General features: G+C 37.6%; 2 protein-coding genes across 2 annotated transcripts; both read right to left on the bottom strand.

Annotated features, from left to right (window-relative positions):
* Positions 1-116: 116 nt before the first annotated feature.
* On the bottom strand, positions 117-3,370 carry LOC147865793 (uncharacterized). Its single transcript, XM_087316150.1, has 2 exons — positions 3,249-3,370; positions 117-610 (listed from the first exon to the last, which is right to left on the bottom strand). The coding sequence occupies exons 1-2, from the start codon at positions 3,282-3,284 to the stop codon at positions 458-460; spliced, it is 189 nt and encodes a 62-aa protein (XP_087172276.1). The 5' UTR covers positions 3,285-3,370; the 3' UTR covers positions 117-457.
* Positions 3,371-7,302: 3,932 nt separating this feature from the next.
* LOC147865794 (calcium-dependent protein kinase 13-like) lies at positions 7,303-12,577 on the bottom strand. The gene is made up of 8 exons (XM_087316149.1): positions 11,406-12,577; positions 10,435-10,558; positions 10,171-10,314; positions 9,870-10,022; positions 9,521-9,636; positions 8,898-9,065; positions 8,326-8,556; positions 7,303-7,725 (listed from the first exon to the last, which is right to left on the bottom strand). The coding sequence occupies exons 1-8, from the start codon at positions 11,913-11,915 to the stop codon at positions 7,558-7,560; spliced, it is 1,614 nt and encodes a 537-aa protein (XP_087172275.1). The 5' UTR covers positions 11,916-12,577; the 3' UTR covers positions 7,303-7,557.
* Positions 12,578-22,594: the final 10,017 nt, after the last annotated feature.

The following is a 22,594-nucleotide window of genomic DNA, read 5'->3' on the forward strand; positions in this document are numbered from 1 at the left end:
CAATAGAACGGTAATATGGAACACTACTCTAGTGATTTGGTATATGATGTTCTATTTAAACATTAGCAGTTTAAAATGTTGAGTAGAAAGTGAACTTTTACAGATCTTACAGGCTCTTTTGCCAAAAGGTTTTATGCTTGATTAAATTTACTTGAGGAGCTGACATTTGAAACAACAAAATAATGTGTGAAATGCGCTTAGGATAATTCTGGCAAATTCCTGTTTCTTCAAACATCATAACATGCCTTAGTGTTTCAGGACAAAATTACCAGTGACCACGTCAATTACAGAAAATTGAGCCTGATGAGAATATAACGCATGTGGGATCTCTGAGTATTGGCAAAAGATTTCCTTTTAGATTTCACATTTACAATAAGAAACATTGTTTCTTTGTCTCTTGACAATAAGGAATTACATGGATGTACTCTATGGGCTCTTTTACCAATCTACTCATGCATCAGTCACCATCTCTCACCTTTTTCAACAACTTTGTTGCAACTCGACGTATTGTTTTGTTCAGCTTGAATCCTACGACCACCCCTAGACCAAAACTTATCATTGCAATCTTTGTGCATGTCCAACCAGTGACCATATATCTTGTCATTTGCACCTGCATGACAATTCCATTCAGAAAATAAATATCATCCTATAACATGAAACTGTAGGTTTTGTGATGTCTTATCTACAAGGATTTGATAATTCCGTTTCCACAATTATGGTGCAAGAATGGTTGTTACCTACACTTGGCAAGCTTCCGACTTCCAAAAAGACATAAAATATAAGGTGAAATCTTCAGATATGGTCTTGAAATTCTCAGATACCACAAACCCTCGTGGTGAAGAAGCATTTTCATGATTACACATCTATAACATTGAATGTGAGAACGCAATGATGATTTGCTTGGAGTGTCTACAACCTTATGGTATTATTTGCTTCATATCTATAAAGTATTTATTTTTACATAACCCGTTTTCAAAATATATGAATTTCCGAAATGAAACCTCAAGCCTATGCAGCTGCAAAACCACAAAACGTCTCTTGCAACACTGAAGTCAATTGACAATGAAACAGAAGGTACCGCTCTCAGTCTCAATGTGCCCACCCTAATTGGTCATCAACTTCTCTTGCAACACTGAAGTCAATTGACAATAAAACTGAAGGTACCGCTCTCAGTCTCAATGTGCCCACCCTAATTGGCACATAAGACCGAAAAAAGAAACGGTGGGTTGTAAAAGTCCAAACTCATGAGGTTAAGGAAACGAAAATATATAATTCACAAGACTAATTGGCATCCCTCTGTCCACTTTGGAAGCTGAATTCAACCATTCAACTATGAGAAGCTTGCTTGTTTATTCCTGATCAATTTTCACTTCTTTTTTTTCTTTATTTGCTTCATTTTCTATAGAGATTTAAGTCGTGCAAAAGGAATTTGCCCAAGTAAACTACAGAACGAGGGGCAACCAAGACCATGAATGTTCGCCTACCATTTCCTGCCTTTCTGCGTTTCCCATTTAATGTAATATACATGACTCCCGCCAACTGGGTTCTTCTTTCCCATGATAAAATAACCATTACAGCATGTAGGAGTATATTTATCATCTACAGAAGTCTAGATATTAAATAGGGAAAAGTACCACGATACCCCTGGAAGTTTGTGTATTTACCAAAATGCCCCTAGAAGTTCCAAATTTACCAAACTACCCCTATGTCCCTAGAATGCCCCTAGAATGCACCTAGGATACCCCTGGAATTTTGTGTATTTACCAAAATGCCCCTAGAAGTAATTATACACTCAAATATTTGGTAAATAGGGCTAGTTCGGATCCATTTCTTCCATCTTTGGTAAATAGGGCTTGTAGATTTGAGTGTATAATTACTTTATAAAGTGTAATTTTTTGGACATTGGGGTAGTTTGGTAAATTTGGAACTTCCATGGGCATTCTGGTAAATAGACGAACTTCCAGGGGTATCTTGGTACTTTTCCCTATTAAATAAACATTAGTATTTAGGAAGTGAAGCACAAACTGAAATTATTTTTGTAATATAGTGCTTAGGTACATCTTCTAATGAATCCGGGGAGATCACCATGATAATTACTGTATTCGCATTGAAGAGACGTGATAACGTATTTGAATCATTGTATAATATCCTAATTAAATGCTCAGCGACCAGCAACTACAACAAAGTGGCCACGCATGCCTATCAAATGACGACGTAGATGCGATTCATTTGTGATGTCCACAGGTGGCCTTCAGTACATACTGGAGATTATTGATCTCTTAATATGTCGTAACTTTCCTATGAACATAGGAGCTGATCAATACTAAGCTCGGCTGGATCTTATTGTGTTGTTATACACACAGAAACAATATCAATAGGCTTGTGTCTAGGAGCTAAATGACTTAAACTCGCTAGAAATATCATCCACCTCTTCTAGTCACTAACCTATGGATATGCTTTTAATACTCTATTACATCAATGAGTCAGGATCGTTTTCTTATGCACATAGACATGATTTATGATATGAGGATGGAACATCTTGATTGCATTATGATAGTCCCATCATATTATCAGTAGGTTCTCTTTGAGGAACTGTCTGAAGTGAAATAAACTTCCTAGATGCTCAAAACTCTTCTTCAATGCATATCTACTCACTCTCATGTCCATATACGGGACTATCTACCATTATAATAATCACAACACAAGAGATGTATCCAATCTATAAAAGAAATCTGCCACTAGTGTTTGGTAATAGGAGATTGATCTAATGAAAAAGTTGGATTGCCTTACGATATTATTTTAATTGTTTGATTTGAAGGCAATGACTAAGCCCATAGATATATGCTCCATACCCCGAGCTAGTTAAGGTACGATATTCTTAACTTCTAGCTATCTGAAATCATGTATTTATGCAATGCATTATTAAAGCCAAAATGAAAACCAGAAAACAATAAGCGTGAATGTTGGGTTATTTGAATCAGCATTCACAGCTTAAAACAGGAAGCCCTAGAATTTTCTGTTTATTCCAAGAGAAAGGACAAAGCCCAATTTTTTCCTTTTATTAAAAGAGATGAGGAAAACCCCAATAATATCTTTAAAACAAAACCTAAACACGGCGCAGCACATGACATTCAAGAATAAATAAACAAATTATCTCAGTGAATGAAAAGCAGGATGTTTAAGCTTTGAAACGAAACGAAACGAAAACAAAAGAAAAAGCTAAAGAAATTTTGAGAGCATGGACATACCTGAGAAGCAGAGACAAGAGGAGCAGAACTCCCCATGGAAACAAGAAGAAGAAGAAGAAGAAACAGCAGAGGAGGAAATACTCTGTTTTTTTCACAAAGCTTAGATTAAACAAAAGGGAAAAAAACTAAATTTCCACAAATATGGTCTGCATATTTTAGTGAATTACCAAAAATAGTCTACTTAGTTAATCTCCAAGACATCCCATGACCCAAAGCTCAATCTCAGGTAACTCAATCGAGTCTCCGGACCTCTGTCCAAACTCTCGAAGACTTGAATCGATGAATGTCCAAATTTTGATAACTCGAATCGTTGAGTGTCTGAATTTGAAGGCTCGAATTGATTTGTGTCTATTGGAAGACTCGAATCGATGAATGTCCGAATTTGATAACTCGAATCATTGAGTGTCTGAATTGGAAGACTCCAATTGATCTGTGTCTGAACTCGAAGACCCAAATCAGTGTTTGTCCTGTCAAGAATTGGCATCATATTGTCCCGACAATGGTGCGGTTTCATAAAGGGTGATCATCCAAACACCCTGATTGGCCTATGTGGTTGTCACTTGACTGAGATGTCTCGGTTCCTAGTCAAGACTTGTCTCTATGCTTATCCTATAAAAAAATTGTATTCAACATAATGAAGAACTATATTAGTTGAAAAATGTTGCTGATCCAAACATTTGAATTGCCCTATGTGACTGTCACCTAACTTTGTAGACAGACTAAAAGGGTTTGGTTCAAAGTCAAGACTTGATATAATGCCCGTCTTCTTGTCTTGCCAAAAACTGGCTTTGAACCAACCAAAGAGCAACATCACTTCAAAAAGGGTGCTCATCGAAACACCAATAATTGTCGTAAATGTAGCAGTCACCCAAATAAGTAGACAACATTAGGAGTATCTATGAATGATATGGCAACTTTCTATCCATTTGTAAGGAACGAATCATTGTGCACACTTGAGACGCATTATAATATTGTCATTCATAGGTGTGTCATTATATTGTTGGCCATCTAGGGGTTTGTTGATACATATATCAAAGATGTAGATAAGTAAAACTACATGATAAATATGCAAAAAAAGGAAAACAAAGGGACAAATTTGAGATTATGAATTTTGACATTAATGTAAGGCTCATTCAAGAGTGTAAGGGTAATGAAAGTCACAACATGTGATTGATGCAAATATCTCTCCTCCATCACCCCCACTTATATAAACACCATTTAAGAGAGAGATAGATAGATATAGATAGGAATACAATTTTTAACATCCACAATCAATGAGAAAGGAAAAAGAAAGAGAGAATGTGACATTAAGGTTTTGCATTTGGCAAATCATATCCCTAGTATTCTCTCTATCGTCTAGTATTAATTGATTAAGTGCTATTTAAGCACATGTTATTATGGGCCATCTTCTCAAGTGTCACACCACCTTTCCTTGAAGTAAGTTGCACTTAAGACCAAATCAACTAACCTACATGCCAAGCACCATCAGGATGGGCAACTTGATGTTGATTCTGAATTGACTCTCACGACACCCTTGCAGAAAGTACAATCAATCGCAAAACACTCCACATAATGGGCGTTGTCCATTACACTTGGCGACCATGATGAAGTGCTTTTATTGTAACATAATAGCATAATGGATGTTCATAGAAAAAAAAGAATCTATATCCACCACTGACAACTGACCTCCCACATGCTCTTATGTGTGACGTGTCGACCAAGTCCCCATCTCTAATAATGCTAGAAGCACCTATCTAACCACCAAACAACTTTCAATTGTCATCTCTAGCCTCGTAGAGGCCACATTGATTTTCCACCCTTGAATTGGCTCTTACTTTTTACCAATTAGTACCTTTCAATGAAGAGAGCATGGCCCATGGGCACTACACCATGAAGTATGTTTGACCAAAACATAGTTTTGTTATCACCCAAGTTTTCTCCCTTTCCCCACTATAACAACATCCATTCACCGAATCTTGCTCAAGATTTAAATGCATAGAGAATCAACCCCTTTATATTAGCAAGTGGGGTGCAACAACAATTGCGCATTATTGATTTCTTCCATAGATCTATATCTCCATTGACAACATGTCAAGGAGTTGCCACAAAAGTGAGCAGAGGATTAGACCAATCAAAATTGAGGCCACCTACATTGCTACTATGAACATGGAATTCTAGTTGCATTCTACGAGAACAAACAAATGTGGTAACCTAGAAGGTGTGGGGATAACAAGATGTTGTTGGACACATAACCATGACTTACATGAAGAGTGTAATGTGAGTATGCCTATGAGATTGTGCGTAGTGGATTGAGTCAAGTGCAACACGTAAGAGAATGTAAACATGTCATCCACTCCATCCTAAGAAAATATAACAATTTCCAAAAACGTTTAGCAATTAACAAGAGCACAACCCATCTTCTAATAACCTAACTATGCTCACATTTTGAGCATACAACATTTGAGGGATACCAACCTTTGATTTATTACAAGATAATTACATTACATATTTTTCTATGTGAAGTTTAATAGGCGATGTGTTTGTGGCTTCCTAGAAGCGTTTGGGAAAAGAAGCGTTTACCATGTCTTAGTTGATGTCAACCTCGTAAACATGATCATTAAAGATATCCTTGACCTTAAGTCTGGCTATGATGGATGTGAGTGATCAATTTCTTGTCTTATGAAGTTCATTTTTATTTCAACACGAATGAGACCTTGACCATGGTCATGATGGATCAATAATCTTTTGACTTTCTGATCTTGTTCAACTTTGGTTAATCTCACAAGTCGCAATCATGAGCTTCGCCTTCACCTTACTTTCATCCTGGCCATGGGCAAGACCATGACCAAGATGGATATGAGTTGAAAGATTCATGATTTTCTTGTCTTGTTGAGCTGAGTTGACATCAACACCATATCCATGTCCATGACCTTCACCTTGACCATGACCATAGCCATGGCCATGATGTATATTACTTGAAAGATTTATGAGTTTATTGGTGGAATAATCAAGTTTATTTTATGCTAATATCATGAACATGACCACCAATGTTGAGTTCAATAACAAGTCATATCATCGATAATCACTTGAATCACAACCAAATTTCTTGGTGGTATTCTCAAGTTCATTTTATGTGAGTACCATGACTATCATGGTAACCTTGACCTTGATGATGGGCATAGCCATGAATCATGATGGATACTATTTGGTGGCCTTCTCAAGATCAAGTGATGGCCTTGGACTTGACCATGGCTGTGATGATGCATTTGAGAATCAAGGATCAATGCATCTCAAATACCCTGACCCTAATCTTGGTTTTAAAATGTCCATAGGCCTTAAATGTTCTAGTCAATATCTGTGGGTGTCAATACAATGGCAATGACCTTGCCCTGCACCACAGCCATGATGGATATGCAAACAAGCAAGGTGCTTAATAATTCATGCACTTTCAGCACATCCTCATCACCATCCTTGATAGTGTTTATAGGGAAATGGGGGGTTTCTGTAGTCTGGACATCTTCACTTCATCTAGCCTGATATTCACTTCCAATCTCAACTTCATCACAGAACCAAACTCTTGAAACCAGCACTTCGACAAGGTCTTGCAAGGGACACTGACAATATCAGGCCTCTCAACCACGTAGTTATTGTTGCGCTTCATCGAAAAACTTATAGCTGACACAACCATCCATTCACTTGTTTTTAATATTTAAAACTACAACAAATTGTTGAAGTTCCCTAATTACCTCCCTGTGATATGGAGATGACTTGATCTTTTGTCTCAAATTATAGACCGATAAAACTTCATTTCTCAGAAATGCTGCAGTATCTCAGTTGGACAACCTTACCAGCCGAACAATATCCAGATTCTGGGCTCTCTCTATCTTGCTAATATGTCATCTTTCAAATATCAAACATCAGCATATTGTGAGCATATTTATATGTATGTCTACGCAACTGAATAAAATTAACTCAAATGAAGCCAGATTTCCCATTTCACTTTGCAAGATGGGCATATGTAAGATGCCACGAAAAAGGAAAAATATCACACAAATCAACAAAAAATTCTGGGAATCTACTAATAATTTATGAATTACAAATGCCAGAGTTAAATCAATAAAGATGGAAGGAATCAAGTATAAAAGGAATGCTTCTACACGATATCATCTGAAATAAGGTCTAGATGCAAATGTGACATCCAGATAACAATTTCACAAGATCTTACCTTTCTGTTATGATAACTATGTTAAGATTTACCACCATTTTTCCAAAGGTATATACATTGTAAATTGGCAGAATAAAATTTGAATCAGGCTTCCTTTTTCTCCTCACTTTCTTGCATTTGAAGAGAGCCATCCTTCATTAGCTTAATGCTCAAACTAGTAAACCTTCCTCGAGAATAATGCCGAGATGCTTTTCTCCAATCAGTGCCTGTGCGCATCATGCTCGCAAATTCTTCGTAACTAATTTTTCCATCCTGCAAAATATTAAAGCTTCTGAATTCAGTAAACTACATACATATTATTTATGTATGTTGTTATCCCACTAGGTAGGTAGGTATGTAGGGGTGTGTGTGTGTGTGTGTGTGTGTGTTTTACTTGTACCTATGTGTATGTGTATGTACATCTGTGTGTCTATTGTACATCTGCATTAATTTTGCATGTATGTAGACATGCATGTGCTCATGTGCATCTGTATTTCATGCAACAAGTCTACAATTGCCAACCCACGTCTGATCTATATATTACCTTCAGGAAATCATTGTGATTGTCCCTGCATTCTGCTATATTTCCCATGATATTCCAGAGCGTCTCTATGCTCTTTCCATTGAATGTTTTTAGTTTATCAAGAATATGATATTTGTAGGTTCCTATGTTGAATTGATTCTTTTTCTTTCACCTCTTCTTGAGGTTTCTCAGCTGCATTCATGTATATATGTGTGTGTATATGTGTATAGACATGTAAAAGTATACATCTATGTATATGTGGCATATGTATATATATGCATGTGTATACGTATATGTATGTATTCATATTCATAGGGCACCTTTAAGAAAGGAATAAAACGCATATATACCTTATCAGTGTCCACTTCATTCATTATGTCATTTATCAATTCAGTGTCTTCTGGGGATAATTCATCACTTAAGGCTTCCTTCAACTCATTATAATCAATGAATCCATTCCCATCCAGATCAAAATGCGAAAAGGCTTTTTGTAAATGTTCATCATTATCCATCCTCTGAAGGTGTATAGTCAAGGCCGCAAATTTGGCATAATCTAGAGTGCCATCTTTACCAACACCTGCCTGAAGTACATACATTACAAGACAAGATAAAAACATCAGATCAACCACTATCCTAGTAACCAATTAAAACTGATAAATCGCAAGATTCTAGAGAATTGGAGATGCATATACATTTAAATATACACGCGCGCACGCACACATACAAGATGGAAAAACATGTCATAAGAAACAAAAAAGAGCCATGCAAATACCATGGACGTACGTGCATGCTAGTCCCATGGTTATAAACAAAAAACACTACGTTCCCATCTCAATTATCTAATCAAGAATAATGCTTAAGAATAATGCAGGACACATGTATCTATAAAGGTGAAAGAGGAATTAATCAAATAATTACTCACAGCATCCAACAGTTGCTGAATTTCATTTTCGCCAAGCTGAGATCCAAGTTTGTGAAGACCTGTCTTGAACTCTTCAAAGCTTATGACTCCATTATTATTTGTATCCATCACACTAAACATATTCTTAAGCCCGTCCACTTCTTCACCAGATAGAAGTTCAGCAATAACCTGAAAATACATAGCAAAACTCTTAAAAACAAAAAGACCATTTCCAATTAAAGAGACAGTAAAGGAGTATGTATGCAGGCATGCATGGATATATGGATGTCACATATGCATGTATGCATGGATATATGGATGCACACATAGTACGTAATATTCGTGTTCGTTAGCCCAAACATTCGTCTTCTGTTGTTTCGAATGCGTATATTATGAAAACATTCTTGTGTTGTTTTTTTTTACACTTTTTACCTTAATTTACGTTAACTTTCTTACCCAAAAAAAAAAACCTTATAATAAATAACAATTGCAAAAGTATGGTATTTACCATACTTCGAGGGTGTTTTTCTTACACGAATGATAAGAATGTTCGCGAATGCGAATGCACGAATTGTACATATGCTTCATACTATGGATCATGCACGCATGCATGTGTGTATGTAATTCATTGTAATGAAGATTACATGCAAAGCTTTTTTCTTCAGTTTATTCATTGCCGAGAACTGTTTCAGCCTCACACGCACAGCATCACCAAGTGGCACTTCAGGGGCATGCTTGGCATTTTGTAACCAAGGATGATCTGTCATTTTGAAAAAAGTAGGCGTCAAACATCATATAAAACATTGGATGTATGTTGCTTATAGTTTGGATAGATGGCCTAGGGTTTATGGATATATATAAATGCCAACTACAAGCCTCTTGGACATTTTACTTCCATTCTATTCATTCTCCTCCAGTGAAGTAGTCGCAGAAAAACTCGACAAATTGAAATAAAGAAATTATGATCAAAATTAAGAAATTCCAACACAATACCAAGAACTTGTTGGGCTGTCAACCTCCTCCTTGGATCTGGTTCAAGCATTTGTCGCACGAGCGACTTTGCTTTATCCGAAACTATTGGCCATGGATCTCTTTTAAAATCAATAACGCCTCGAAGAATAGCTTGTGCAACCCCTTGTTCAGTCTCTGTAAAATCACCATGATGTATCCACATTCATCAAAAGTTTAGGTTACATTGGAATGGGATTATATCCACATTAATCAAAAGGTTGATTCATAGTACCAAATTATAGTACAGAACCGGCTATTAAGGTAGGTTACTTGTAATGATCACCTGCCCAAAATGGAGGCACTCCACATAACAAGATATACAGAATTACACCTGCACTCCATACATCTATTTCTGGCCCGTACATTCGCTTCAGAACCTCTGGAGCCATGTAATAGGGACTCCCTACAATCTCTGAAAATGTCTCTCCTACACAATGCAATGAAATTTAAAAGAAAAGTTTCAAACTAATAACATGATTGTACCTATGAGATTTTTATATTGCACAGACTACAAGGAGCTCATCTTTTTCTTGAAATTGGTCTGTACCTGGTTTGAAAAAGACAGATAGACCAAAATCAATGGCCTTCAATGGTGAATTCTCCCGCTTGTTAGCAAACAAAAAGTTCTCTGGCTTCAGATCTCTGTGAATCACTCCATTTTTGTGGCAAGCCTATGAAGTAGATATCAGATATCAGACTTTATGAATGCATTAGTAGTCATCGATGCCATATTCTTCTCAAACACAAATTCACAAGAATTTTAGATATTTTGCCATGTGCCAAAGAGATCACTCTGCCTCGTGGTTAGTTAGCCTAATTGGCCATGAGTAAATCAAAAAATTAATAAAGATGACATTCAAACATCAGTTCATATATCTAAATCACGAATTTACACTCAGAACGCCCATAAATCCTTCTCAATTATTTTCAGATGACCAAGATCAGAACCAGCAATACATAACCATGATAGGGAAAAATTAAATCAAGGATAAACAAACTAGAAAAGAAAAATGGCATAGCTAGATGCAATGGAAGTGTCCACTTCCCCTCATTTATGACCTGGTCTAGATTACCTACAAAAGCTCACAATGTTAGATCCTAATCTGCAATGTCTGGGGACAAAAGTAAAGAGGAAAAATAAATGATCGATCTTAAAGTTCAATCCACAGTTTCCAGGGGCAAAAAACGTTGTTACGCCCTAATCCACAATGTCAGTGAATCAATGTAAAGTGAGAAAACAATGTTAGATTCTAATCCAGAATGTCTGGGGAAGTCCATATAGTGGAATTCTAACGCAAAGTTCAGATACTGTCAAAAATAACAAAACCACATGTGAAAACCTCAACTCACAATGTCAATGAATCAATGTACAGTAAGAAAACAATGTTAGATGCTAATCCAGAATGTCTGGGAAAGTCAATAAAATGGAAAAATGATTATGGATCCTAACCCAACGTCCGGATACTGTGAAAAAGAAAAAAAAAGACATGTGAAAACCTCAATTCATAATCAAACTACCTGAACAACTTCGACAATGGTCCGGGTGACATTGGCAGCGGCACGTTCATTATAGTGTCCACGAGCAACGATCCGATCGAAAAGCTCTCCTCCTTCACAAAGCTCCATTACAAGGTGAACCGCATTCTCATCTTCATACACATATCTAAGACCCACAATATTAGGGTGTGGTGGCAAATGATGCATGATCACAACTTCTCTCCGAACATCATCGATATCAATTGGGGTCCGAAGTTTCCTTTTCGAGATCGATTTGCATGCCAAAACCTCGTTTGATTCGCGATCTGTACATAGGTATGTGATACCGAATTCTCCTCGGCCGAGCTCATCCCCAATTGTATATTTGTCTCGAATCTCTTCACCATGGTTTACTGTGACCCCTCCAGGAAGATTCTTTAGCACACTTACCCGTGGTGTGGAAACACTTAAGGCTGTTGTTGATTTAGGGTTCTTTGGGTCTTTAGGGTTTGCTTTCTTTGCTGATTCGGTAGTCCCGCAACAATTACCCATTGCTTTCCTTTTTTTCTCTGTTTCCCTTCTCTTCTTCAGCTATGAATTCATTCAGCAAAACTATGGATCAGAACAACAAAACCTAAAAAGGAGATGCTTTATTTAGGATTTTATTTCTTGGCTCATTCAGAAGGCCAACGACAGTTTCCCATTTCTTTCCTCGACGTTCTTCTTCTTTTTCAGCTGTGAATTCACTCCGAAAACAGCTGGATCTTCATGAACGAACCTCTTATTCTTCAGCCAAAAATCCTAATGCATGAAAATCTTTTTCTGTATCATATCATGAGAATTGACCCAATTTTACACTTAATCTGAGTAAAAAAATCTCTACAACCTCCCAATCTTCTGGATAAGAAAAAACCTAAACAGGTAAACAAGAGGCAGAGAATTTGCGCACGAGCTAAGCCGGCTCAAAAAATCTGAGCTCAAGTTAGCGAAATTAATGAGCCACTAGGCATGTATTTCATCGTCCAAGTGAATTTAACAAGGCAAAAACAGGGGAGGGGAATTCGAGTTTCGGAACAGAGAATTATGGTTTCAGAGGGAGGAATTAGAAGCGGTTTCTCAGGTTAGTGACAGAAAAAGGGGGTTCAGAGAGGGCTGCAGAGAAAAAGAGGGAATTAGGGTTTATCTCCATAGAATTTAGGGTTTCTTAGGAGAAGGCAGAGTTCCGTAGAACAGATTAGGGGCAGGATGAGCAGTGTCTATTGTGCCCGAGAATGACCGGCTATAGCCGGCAGCTCAGCCTGCCTTTTACCGGCACTGCCGGTCAGGCCGACTTCCCTTTTAGACATGGTGAAAGGCCAAAAAGGGGGAGGTGGCGATGACGTGGAGGACACGTGGATGCCACGTGGGCTCATGGAGAACCATTCGATTGGTCCCTGGTGGAAACGGACACATATCGAGAAAAAACTATGAAGGATTAATCCTTGCTTGTCCATTCGATACCTTCCCGTGTTCGCCTAGCCTAATTCGAGCCGTTACAACCATTTCTAAACGGTTTGGCAGTTCCGTTCGGCTCAGTTCGGGCTTGAGCTTTGTAAATCGGTTTGAGCTCGGTTTGGCAAAGCTCAAGCCGACCCGAACCAGATATGTCTAAACCAGTTTAAGGCTAAACGGTTTGTCCAAAGCAGTTCCTAAATCAGTGAAAGCTTAACTAGTTTGGTTCGGACAAGGCCAACCTGGTTAAGCCAAAACTGAACCATTGTTGATTCCTAGTCGATGTTTATGAAGAGGGGAGTGGAGAGCCTTTCCCCCGAGACCACCAACAACGATCGAGGCTAGTAACCCATTTATGAACACCTAGGTTTCTTTAAGGTCATGACGTATACCTATGGTATGGCTTGTCTCGTGAGAAAATGGAAATCGGATTTGAATTTTATGTCCACGTGATAGTTGGGATCTCTTAACAACACACGTTGTTGTTTCCTATGAAGTCTTGCATTCTTATCAGATGAACGATCCCTCGCGAGTACAAAAACATCATCTCAAACTCTTAGGATGTACGTGTACAATTCACACCATCATGATATGTGTACCTTGAGACCATTCCTCATTTTTCTCCCTCAATTGTGAAGAGTATAATGACACTTTACATCAATCTTAATTATCGGGACAAGTTCATAAATTCACAACGTGTCCATATTCAAGGATTTTGAGTACTTGCTTTACTTCTCGTAACCATGGGATTCCAAACTAAGTAACGAGACACTTCCCAAAGATGAGTAAAATTTTGTTATGCCTACGGATTTGCAATATATAACATAAACACGAAATGTAATTGGCCTTCAACTTCAAGAGTTGTGGGTGGACAATTCGATTATGTTACATATGCCCAAGAATTTTAATGAATGAAAAAGGGAATGTTTTATTGTGCCTATCTCCTCCTTTTGAGGTGCCTTGGAATTGCATGCATTTTTTGTTGTAACTCTATCATGAATGGTACCAAATGGTGGCATAGTGATGTCAAATTCAGGATAAAGGAAAGAGAAACAACACAGGCAGGGAGATGAACAAACTTTTTTCTCCCCTAAATCCCTCTTCTTCACCCCTTCCCTATCACTCGTGCTTTCAACCTATTTCACATTTCTTTATTACCTAAGAAAATCTAAATCGAACCTTCTTCACATTGGGACATCACAAAGTTAATACTTTGTAGTCAATTTTTATCTATCCAGAAATATATGAGTCATGGAGTTGACCCCAAAGAGGAGACATTGCATCCAGTTTGGTGTATCTACTTGAAAAGGCTACCAAATAGAAGTTCTGAACCTCACCATCAACATCATCGATAGAATTGAATCTCTTGACATCTACAAACATTTAAGGTCCCGTTGGTCATTTTGTATCCACCTATATGGAGCCATTATGCATTTAACTAAAACAAATTTATGCATAAATAAATAACTAGCTTTTATTTTAGGGGGTTTAGGACACTCTCATGATATGTCCTATGTTTGTGCAAAGGTGTTCACTTGTAGCATAAGAATAAAAGTGAAGTCTTTAGAAAAACACAAGCAATCGTGGACTTGTTAGAGGCCTATACAAGAGTTTGTGTGGTTGATGTTGTCACTTATATATCAAGACTCCCATAAGTGTTTGAACCTCTAGTCTTTGAATTGTTTATCCATAGGAATTTCAAAAGGATGAGTTAGAAAAAAACAAAATGACAACAAGTTTCAACAACTATGTTTGAGGAACACCTTGGTGGATCTTCCACGATGATACACTGGTCTAACACACAATTAGAAGAACGATCGCACGTTGCCATCAAAAACCAATAATAAAGAGTGTTAGCATATTGTTTAAACTACTTTAGAAGACAAGTCAACTAAGATCTAAAAGACACGTTATCGAAATTTATATGTGGTGAACAACTCTAAGAGGGGTCCATAATTGTTAGGATGTACAATTGTATTGACACCTTTAACTCAAGGTTGAAGATTTTAAATACCAATTTCTGAAGATAAAGTAAAGCTTATCAATATATATCATGGGAAAGATAGGCATTTGTCCATTACATTGGAATTTGTGCAGAGGCATACATTTTGGAAATATATCATGGTACTTCATAGTTATATTCTCAACAAGATAAAACCTTAAACTCCTAAAACTAAACTAAAAATGTAGGAATGCTCATTTGAAATGTAGAAGTAAAACATATATTTGAGTGGATAATGAATTAGGAGATTAGTTTCTAATTAAAAAGTAGGGCTTGTATCGATTACAAAAAAAACTAAAAAACAACTTCTAGACACCTCCGAGTTTGAGGAAGCATATATGTAGGGTGATTATATACATAATCAAGCATATTTTTCACAAACATTCGAAAGATATGGCTTGGGTCAGTCACTGCTAAATATCCATTCAACATAATAAAGAATAGTTGGCTACATGCATTTATTGATTGTGAGAATTTTCCTTAGATTCACATGTTTTTTATGTGTCCATATCATCGCTGTAAATTGTAATATAAGTGTCGTGTCACCCCAATGCTTTTGGTGCTTGTGTATTGGAACACTTGGCGCTAGTTGGTTTGTTAGTAATGAGTAGCATACCATCCTAATGTAATCGATCATTTAAGAAAAAACATCATACATTGAATTTATGAGCCTTTGATAAATATTCCGTTCACAAACTATCCTCTGGAAGTTGCATTTAATTAGCCTCACATTATGTCAGATGTGAGGTTAGTTAAATGAGGCACCAACTTTGCTAGTTCACAACATGGGAAGGCTATTTATGATGAATTCGCCAGTGAATCTCCAACCGTAGTAAAATTTTATATAGATTTTGCAAAGGGATGACTGAACAAAGGGATGAACTTTAGAATTTCACAAACAATTTCTTCAAATGTTTCATTTAAACATCTCTCAAATGATATGGGAAGTGAGGAGAAAACATTTGCTTCAAACTCATCCAAAAACTTCACATGAATATACATATAAAATATTAGTATGTTGATTAATAATTGATAGCTATGATATCATAGAAGACTTGTAAGTAAATAAAAGATTAAAATAAAATATATGCAAAAGTCCATAGAATGATTGTTTTAGAAAACAGGGGCATTGCTTGTGTGAGCACCGCCCCTACATTGTCTTACAACCAAACATGCAATATTGGATAGAAAAAACATACATCGCTTGTTACATATACAAAAAACATTCCGAAAGGTGGATATTATTTGATTGATTAATCTAATAATACAATAAACTATTTGCTAAAGAATTATTGCATGGTGTACGCCAACTCAAATGTTGGTTCATTATTTAGTGGTCGTCACACTCTTTCACCTTGACAACATGCGTTGTGCATATGTTGACCTCTTTGAAATTAAGTGGAAACCAAGAAACGATATGACACATTGTTTTCTTAATAAACATTGATAAAATTTGGTATACTAACATTTAGCCTTGATAAAACGAAAGATCCCAAATTCACATGTAGGATAATATGTTCCATTACAACTTTAGATTTGACATGTGAGGGTGCTTTTGTCATATTTGGGACATTGGTTTGTATGTCTTCCTTGGACTTGCCATTTCAACAACAATCTCCTTTGTATTGTTGAGACTCTTTTAGTATATGCTTATAAATTATAATATATCCATTGGCACATTAAGGTTAGTGTATTCATCGAATATATTTTGTCAATCATCATAAATTGGGCGAAAGTTCAACGCAATGCCAATATTAAAAATTTAGAACTTGATATATGTGATGATTGCAAACATTACATAAGGAGCCCATTAGGGTCTTTTTCTACTAAAATTGAGCAACATTGATCTGTTATACATTTAACAACGATATAATAACACATATCAAAGTAGCACATATATTTAATAAAAGCAAACAATAATATATGTTGGAGAATTCATCAACGACCACTTATTGTGATTTATAAAGAATGAGAGGATATTTTGTATACCAATATATCTGGCACAAGGCAATTGACAATACGTACGTTATGTCATCCTATCAAAGAGAACATTTAACATCCTCAGGCCGAATTGGTGACATGATTGACATTGGGAATCTCAAATATAAGACAAAGAGGCCATGTCGAAATACATTTGCTCACCGATTCTAATCCTTATAATAATGTCATATACCTACTTGCAGTTGAACTCGTGTTCTTACACATGATTTAATATTATCTTAGGATATGTAAAAACTTTCTCAACTTGCACAATCTTGATCTTTGCATCATGCGATTCTTGTCTTGCTTTGCCTTTTTACACAGTGTATACCTAGATGGTGTAAGGCAAAGCCTACTCATATTTAAGTGTCCTAGAATGATGACTTTGTAAGTTAGACCAAAACAACATGGCCTTGGCTCTTCTACCAATCCTCCAATATATAGTCATCCCTCCATCATCACAAATTATATATGCCAATTTGTTATGGTCTTTCTAGGGTTTGAACCTATGACCTTTGACTACTCTAGCCCAAATTTTGAAAATTAATAGAAAAGAACATTAATGGAAAGTTATGGGTGATAATATCATCTTTGATCTCTAAACCAAACATGCCTACTCAACCGAAATATCCTTGTCATGGCCACCCTCCAAGAACTACAATAGGAGAATGCACAACTATGGGACTTTCTTCAAGATATGGCAAAAGCTCTAAACCCCTGGCATTCACTCATAATTTTATAGTTTCATGAATATGGGTTTGTATTCACTCTAAGGTATAATATAATGACCATATTTGGTGTTATGGGGTGCCAATTTGGGTTTTGTATTTCTCTAAGTTGTTTGCTTGGGGATGGTTGGTATGGTTAAACCCTTTAACCCAGTATTTTCATAATTTTTTTACCATTGGTATTTGACTATAATATATCTCTCTTGCTTAAATACTGCTCAACCTTCACGATGAAGCTCACATCAACGTTTTTTTTTCCCAAAATGAAGCTACTTTTCCATTAGTTAGGAATGATTATTACAAGAGACTGTACAAGGAGGCTTATACACAAATCGGGAATCTCCCTCCGATCAAGTTCAAGAAAATGAGACTACTTACATAGCCTTTCAGACTGACTACTTAAGGTAAGTAGATACCTATAGCTAAAAACGACGCCCTTCAGTGTTGGCTAGTATGAGCCAACTCATGGGGCCTACGATGAAGGGAGGGTGGCATCTGAGTCAGAAATAGCTAGCGTGGGGGCTGGTAGTTCCACCTCGGGCCACTTCCTCCTTGTGTCACCATAGGCGTGTTCTGCCATTTCTGCCAAAAGCACAAACGGGCAGTGACCACGTCATTGGAATGGCTGCAAACCTCGTCCAATTGCCCTCGTAGACAACTGATAAGCGCAAACCATATGTCCATGATCACTTCCTTTAGGGGCCGTACCAAATCTTGGAAGACCTTTAGGCAACGCGCTTTCCATACATACCACAGGGTGACGCTTGCGATTAGCATCCAAATTCCCAGGAACCTAGGGGATGCAGACTGCAAGCCTCTCTCAAAATGAATCTTGACGATTTTGCCTCTCGTGCATATGTAGCACCAACTATTTGCATTGAAGGCGTCCGTCCACCTATCAACGGAGTGATCAATCCATGCGGCAACACTCCACGATGTTGTTCCTTCCGCATCACATGCCGCAAGGAGGCGAGTCACTCTATCCCATACCTTTTGAGCTTGAGGGAAATCCCACAGACAATGTCTCAGAGTCTCAATAGGTGAAGAGAGAAGTGGGCAACCTAACGGGCCGCCACGTTTACCTAGCCATTCGCCAACGGGAACCACATTATGACCGATCTGCCACCAAAAGAGCTTGATCTTTTTAGGCACGTGGAGACGCTAGAGACCCTTCCAAAAGGTAATGAGCACCTCATCTGGGATGCCCAATGTTCGCCAACCATTGCTTAAGGGGCCGTCTAGTTGCATTTGTAAAGTCCGGCCCAATTTAGTGTTGTACTCGAAGAAATGGCGGAATCTGCCATCATGTTTCCACCTCAAATTCCCTGGGTCCTATTCTAGTTCGACGAGGGGACGACAACCATATACCCATAACTTCCAATGGGGTTCCACCTTAGCAACATCTGGGTCTGTCTTCCAAATGTTATCAACCTGCGCCACCACTCGGATTGGGGGCTAAGAGCCCCTCCTTTGACTTTCCCCAAAAATTGTATCTCTTCCTAATCCACTCACGCCCTTCAACAACTTAACCATTCTAGCCTCTATTTGACAAGAGTGCAAATGATGATCATGAAGCAAAGCTGAAGCAACAGTGTGGAGGTCAATTTACCTCCAAAACAGCTATTGGAAAAGAAGCATTCAGGATGCCATGCATTCAGGATTAGACCAAACATTTGTACGGAATGTGTTTGAATTGCAGAATAAATATCTGCAATAGGTGAGTAATGCTTTGTACATCATTCCCTTTTTCACAAGGCTCTAAAGGAAGCTTTTGAAGTTTTTTGTAACAACAGTGTTGCTAGAAGCAGCAACGCTGACCTATTGGTTGTATTTTGTAGCAGATACACTTTTTAAAACTAATGGGAGGATATCTTGTTTGGAAAAAAAAAAAAAAAAAACTTAACCATTCCAGCCTCATCAAAGAGACCGAACCATGCATCTTCTCTCACCTCCCCCATCGGAACCCTATCAACTGCCTCATCTATCAATCTCCACATTTTTATGGCTCCGTTGAGGAGAGGGAACAGAGCCTCTTGGGCTCCTCCTGAAGCCACAATGCGTCTCCAATCATCTATAGAGTGGAGCCCTGACTGCGCCAACTTTCCCCATGCTAGGCCCTTAAGCTGTCCTAACATCATGTCGTCATTTGTTCGCACTTGAGGGTTCCAAAATAATGGTTGTCTAGACCACTCGATTAGTGTCTCCGGGGTGTGCTTGACCAAATGATGTTGTACGTGACACCATGCCCGCAAGATGGAGTTCGTGACCCTGTCCTCCGGTTGACAAGCCATCTTGGGTGGGACTCTGCTCATGCAACCAAAAAATCAAAAACTTGGCATGAAAAAACTATGTCACCTCCACCGTCATGCAAAAGCGCGCCGAGTCTATGCATATGTGGGTGGAACCATCGAGGTTTTGGACTAAGAGATAAGCATGACAAAGGATTTTGAACCCCTAACATTTGTTTTAGAAACAAAACATATCAAGAGAAGCAAGATAAGATGAAAATTAAGTCAATACAAAGTAGAATTATTTCCTGTAGAATTATTGGATATTAGATATATCCACTAAAAAAACAAAGTGAGAAATTCAATTTTAGTGTGAAATTGGTGATCTAAAATTATGAAGAAAGTTCACTGCCCCAAAAATCAACTACTTGTTCTATCACAAAGAAACTCAACCCTATCATCTCTACCTTTAATGACTGGCAACCCTACTTGGGTGAAGTACAACACCATGTTCAAGTGGTGACTTACCATGAGAATCCGATCTACCTTACCCCCGCTAAAAATTTGAATTGGAGATAGCTCCGATAGTTGAAATTTCTCGTTATGACTTCAATATCAATTTTAAACCTCAAAATTGGAAGGTCGATGCCCTTTCTAAATCGTTGAGTTTGGAACCTGACTCGAGGGACACTACTTATACACAACAATCGCACTTCTTATTGAAACTTGATTAGCTCCAAGCATTTGGAACTAGCATAGTGTAGAAAGATTCTTTACTCAATGCCGACTCCAGCGAGACCACGGGGGACCTAAACCGAAGAGGACATTCGCCAATTGAGAAGATTCTTTTAACCGCTTCGTTGTTCTCATTGTGCAACAATTTGAATGTAAGAAATGACGTCAACATAGGCGATGACACAAACAAAGGAGTTAATGCAAAAGATGGAGTCGATGTGAACGAAAGACAACGATGCGAACATAGGAATCAAGTTAAATGATGGTACACTTGAGGAGACGAAGATGATGATGTAGCCCAAAATTCCTAATGGTATGCTCCCAACCAAAAAATGAGCGACCCCAAAATAAATCCTTTTCTCTTTTTTTATAGAGGAAGAGGCTCTTATTTTTCATGTTTTTTCCCCCTTTCTTGCCCGGAAATTACAAAAGAAAATGTCTTTAATAAATTCTATTAGAGATTTGAACTCTATACTTCTTGTAAAGTGTCAACACTCTTAATCACTTACTTTTATTTGATGTTTTTTTATAACTCTTAATAGACGCCCTTATTATTCACTTTCTACCTATGGGCCCACCACATCACAACAACACGATAACTATGACACTTGCAATCGATAAATTTGCAAATGAGCTCAAGGTGAGCCTCAACAACCAAACTAAGAGGGCCAATAAGTTGGATGACCTCAATTAATTCAAAGTCTAGGATGCATTATTGTTTAGAGATAATTTCCTTGATGTCCTAAAATGTTCATGCCAAACTTGGATATTGCAAGAATGTCACAAAAACCTTCTCGTTGTCCATTTTGGCGTTTACTCTGGGCTGGACATAGCCACAAACACAGGGGTGTCCGTTCCGGACACTTCACCAAAGGGTGGCTAAGGGAATGAGGTTATCCGACACAGATCCGATTCAATCCGGTTATTATCCGGATACTCTCCGGATGATTAATACACAACCGATTAATAAAAACACACGTAAGATTATGATTGAATGTGCAGATGGCAAGTAAGTAAGAGACAACATAGAATTAAAGTAGAACGCTCAAACTTGTATTACTTCCGCCTCTAATTACATCGATTCCTGGTTCCTTTTATAGGCATCCGATTGGAAATACAAAACGGTGCCTCACCGGCAATCGGCTATCAATCGGTCCAGATCCGGATCGGTACAACTATTCTGGATCCATATGTTCCAATCATATTTCTAATTAATAATTAATCTAATTATAATATCTGACTCATCCCTTTCCACATTTATCCTCCGGATCATAGTCTGGCCAATTGGTCTTTTAAGAGTATTGGAAGTCGCAACCTTGGAATTTTGTCAATGAATTCATCAAGACTTGTCATGTTTGTGCTCAAGCTAAGGTTGCTCACAATTGGTTGTACAACTTGCTAGCCATCCATTTTGGAGTCATGAAAACCTTGGAATTGGCCTCTCAAGAGTATTGGAAGCCATTATTATGATGTAATGAGGTCAAAGGTAGAAAGTGGGAAAAGAAAGGGTGGAAGCGCGTGGAGAAAAGGGAGGAGAATTAGACTTAGAATTTTATATCGTCCATAAAGAGGTCAATTTTGACCTATGGGACTAGAGTGTACATATGTTCTTGATATGCATCTCCTTCCTAAGAAGGGGTATTTAACAATCGGCAACAGTTCGATTTGAACTGAACCGAACTATGACTTAACAGTTTAAACGGTTCGTTTCGTTTCGGTTTCAACAGTTAGAAACCGTGGTTTAAACGGTTTAACGGGTGGGAAAAGAAAGGGTGGAAGCGCGTGGAGAAAAGGTGGGAGAATTAGAATTAGAATTTTTTATCATCCATAAAGATGTCAATTTTGACCTAGGGGACTAGAGTATACGTGTGTTCTTGATATGTGTCTCCTTCCTAAGAAGGGGTATTTAACAATCGGCAACTGTTCGATTTGAACCGAACCGAACTGCGATTTAATGGTTTAAACGGTTCGGTTTCAATAGTTAGAAACTGCGGTTTAATGGTTTAACGGTATTTATTTATTTATTTTGTAATTTTAAAAAAATAAAATAAAAAAGTAAAAAATTAT

This window comes from Azolla caroliniana, unplaced genomic scaffold (assembly GCF_043228905.1).
Source record: "Azolla caroliniana isolate FFs.n. ecotype wild unplaced genomic scaffold, voAzoCaro1.0.p SCAF_3, whole genome shotgun sequence".
NCBI lineage: Eukaryota > Viridiplantae > Streptophyta > Polypodiopsida > Salviniales > Salviniaceae > Azolla > Azolla caroliniana.

Bases quoted from the DNA above. Each gene is read 5' to 3' on its own strand.
- LOC147865793 (XM_087316150.1), bottom strand. From the start codon at position 3,284: ATGGGGAGTTCTGCTCCTCTTGTCTCTGCTTCTCAG. The intron at 611-3,248 runs GTATGTCCATGC...ATTGTCATGCAG, and splicing joins CTCTTGTCTCTGCTTCTCAG to GTGCAAATGACAAGATATAT.
- LOC147865794 (XM_087316149.1), bottom strand. From the start codon at position 11,915: ATGGGTAATTGTTGCGGGACTACCGAATCAGCAAAGAAAGCAAACCCT. The intron at 10,559-11,405 runs GTAGTTTGATTA...TCTACTTCATAG, and splicing joins CCATTGTCGAAGTTGTTCAG to GCTTGCCACAAAAATGGAGT. The intron at 10,023-10,170 runs GTGATCATTACA...GTGATTTTACAG, and splicing joins AGTGCCTCCATTTTGGGCAG to AGACTGAACAAGGGGTTGCA.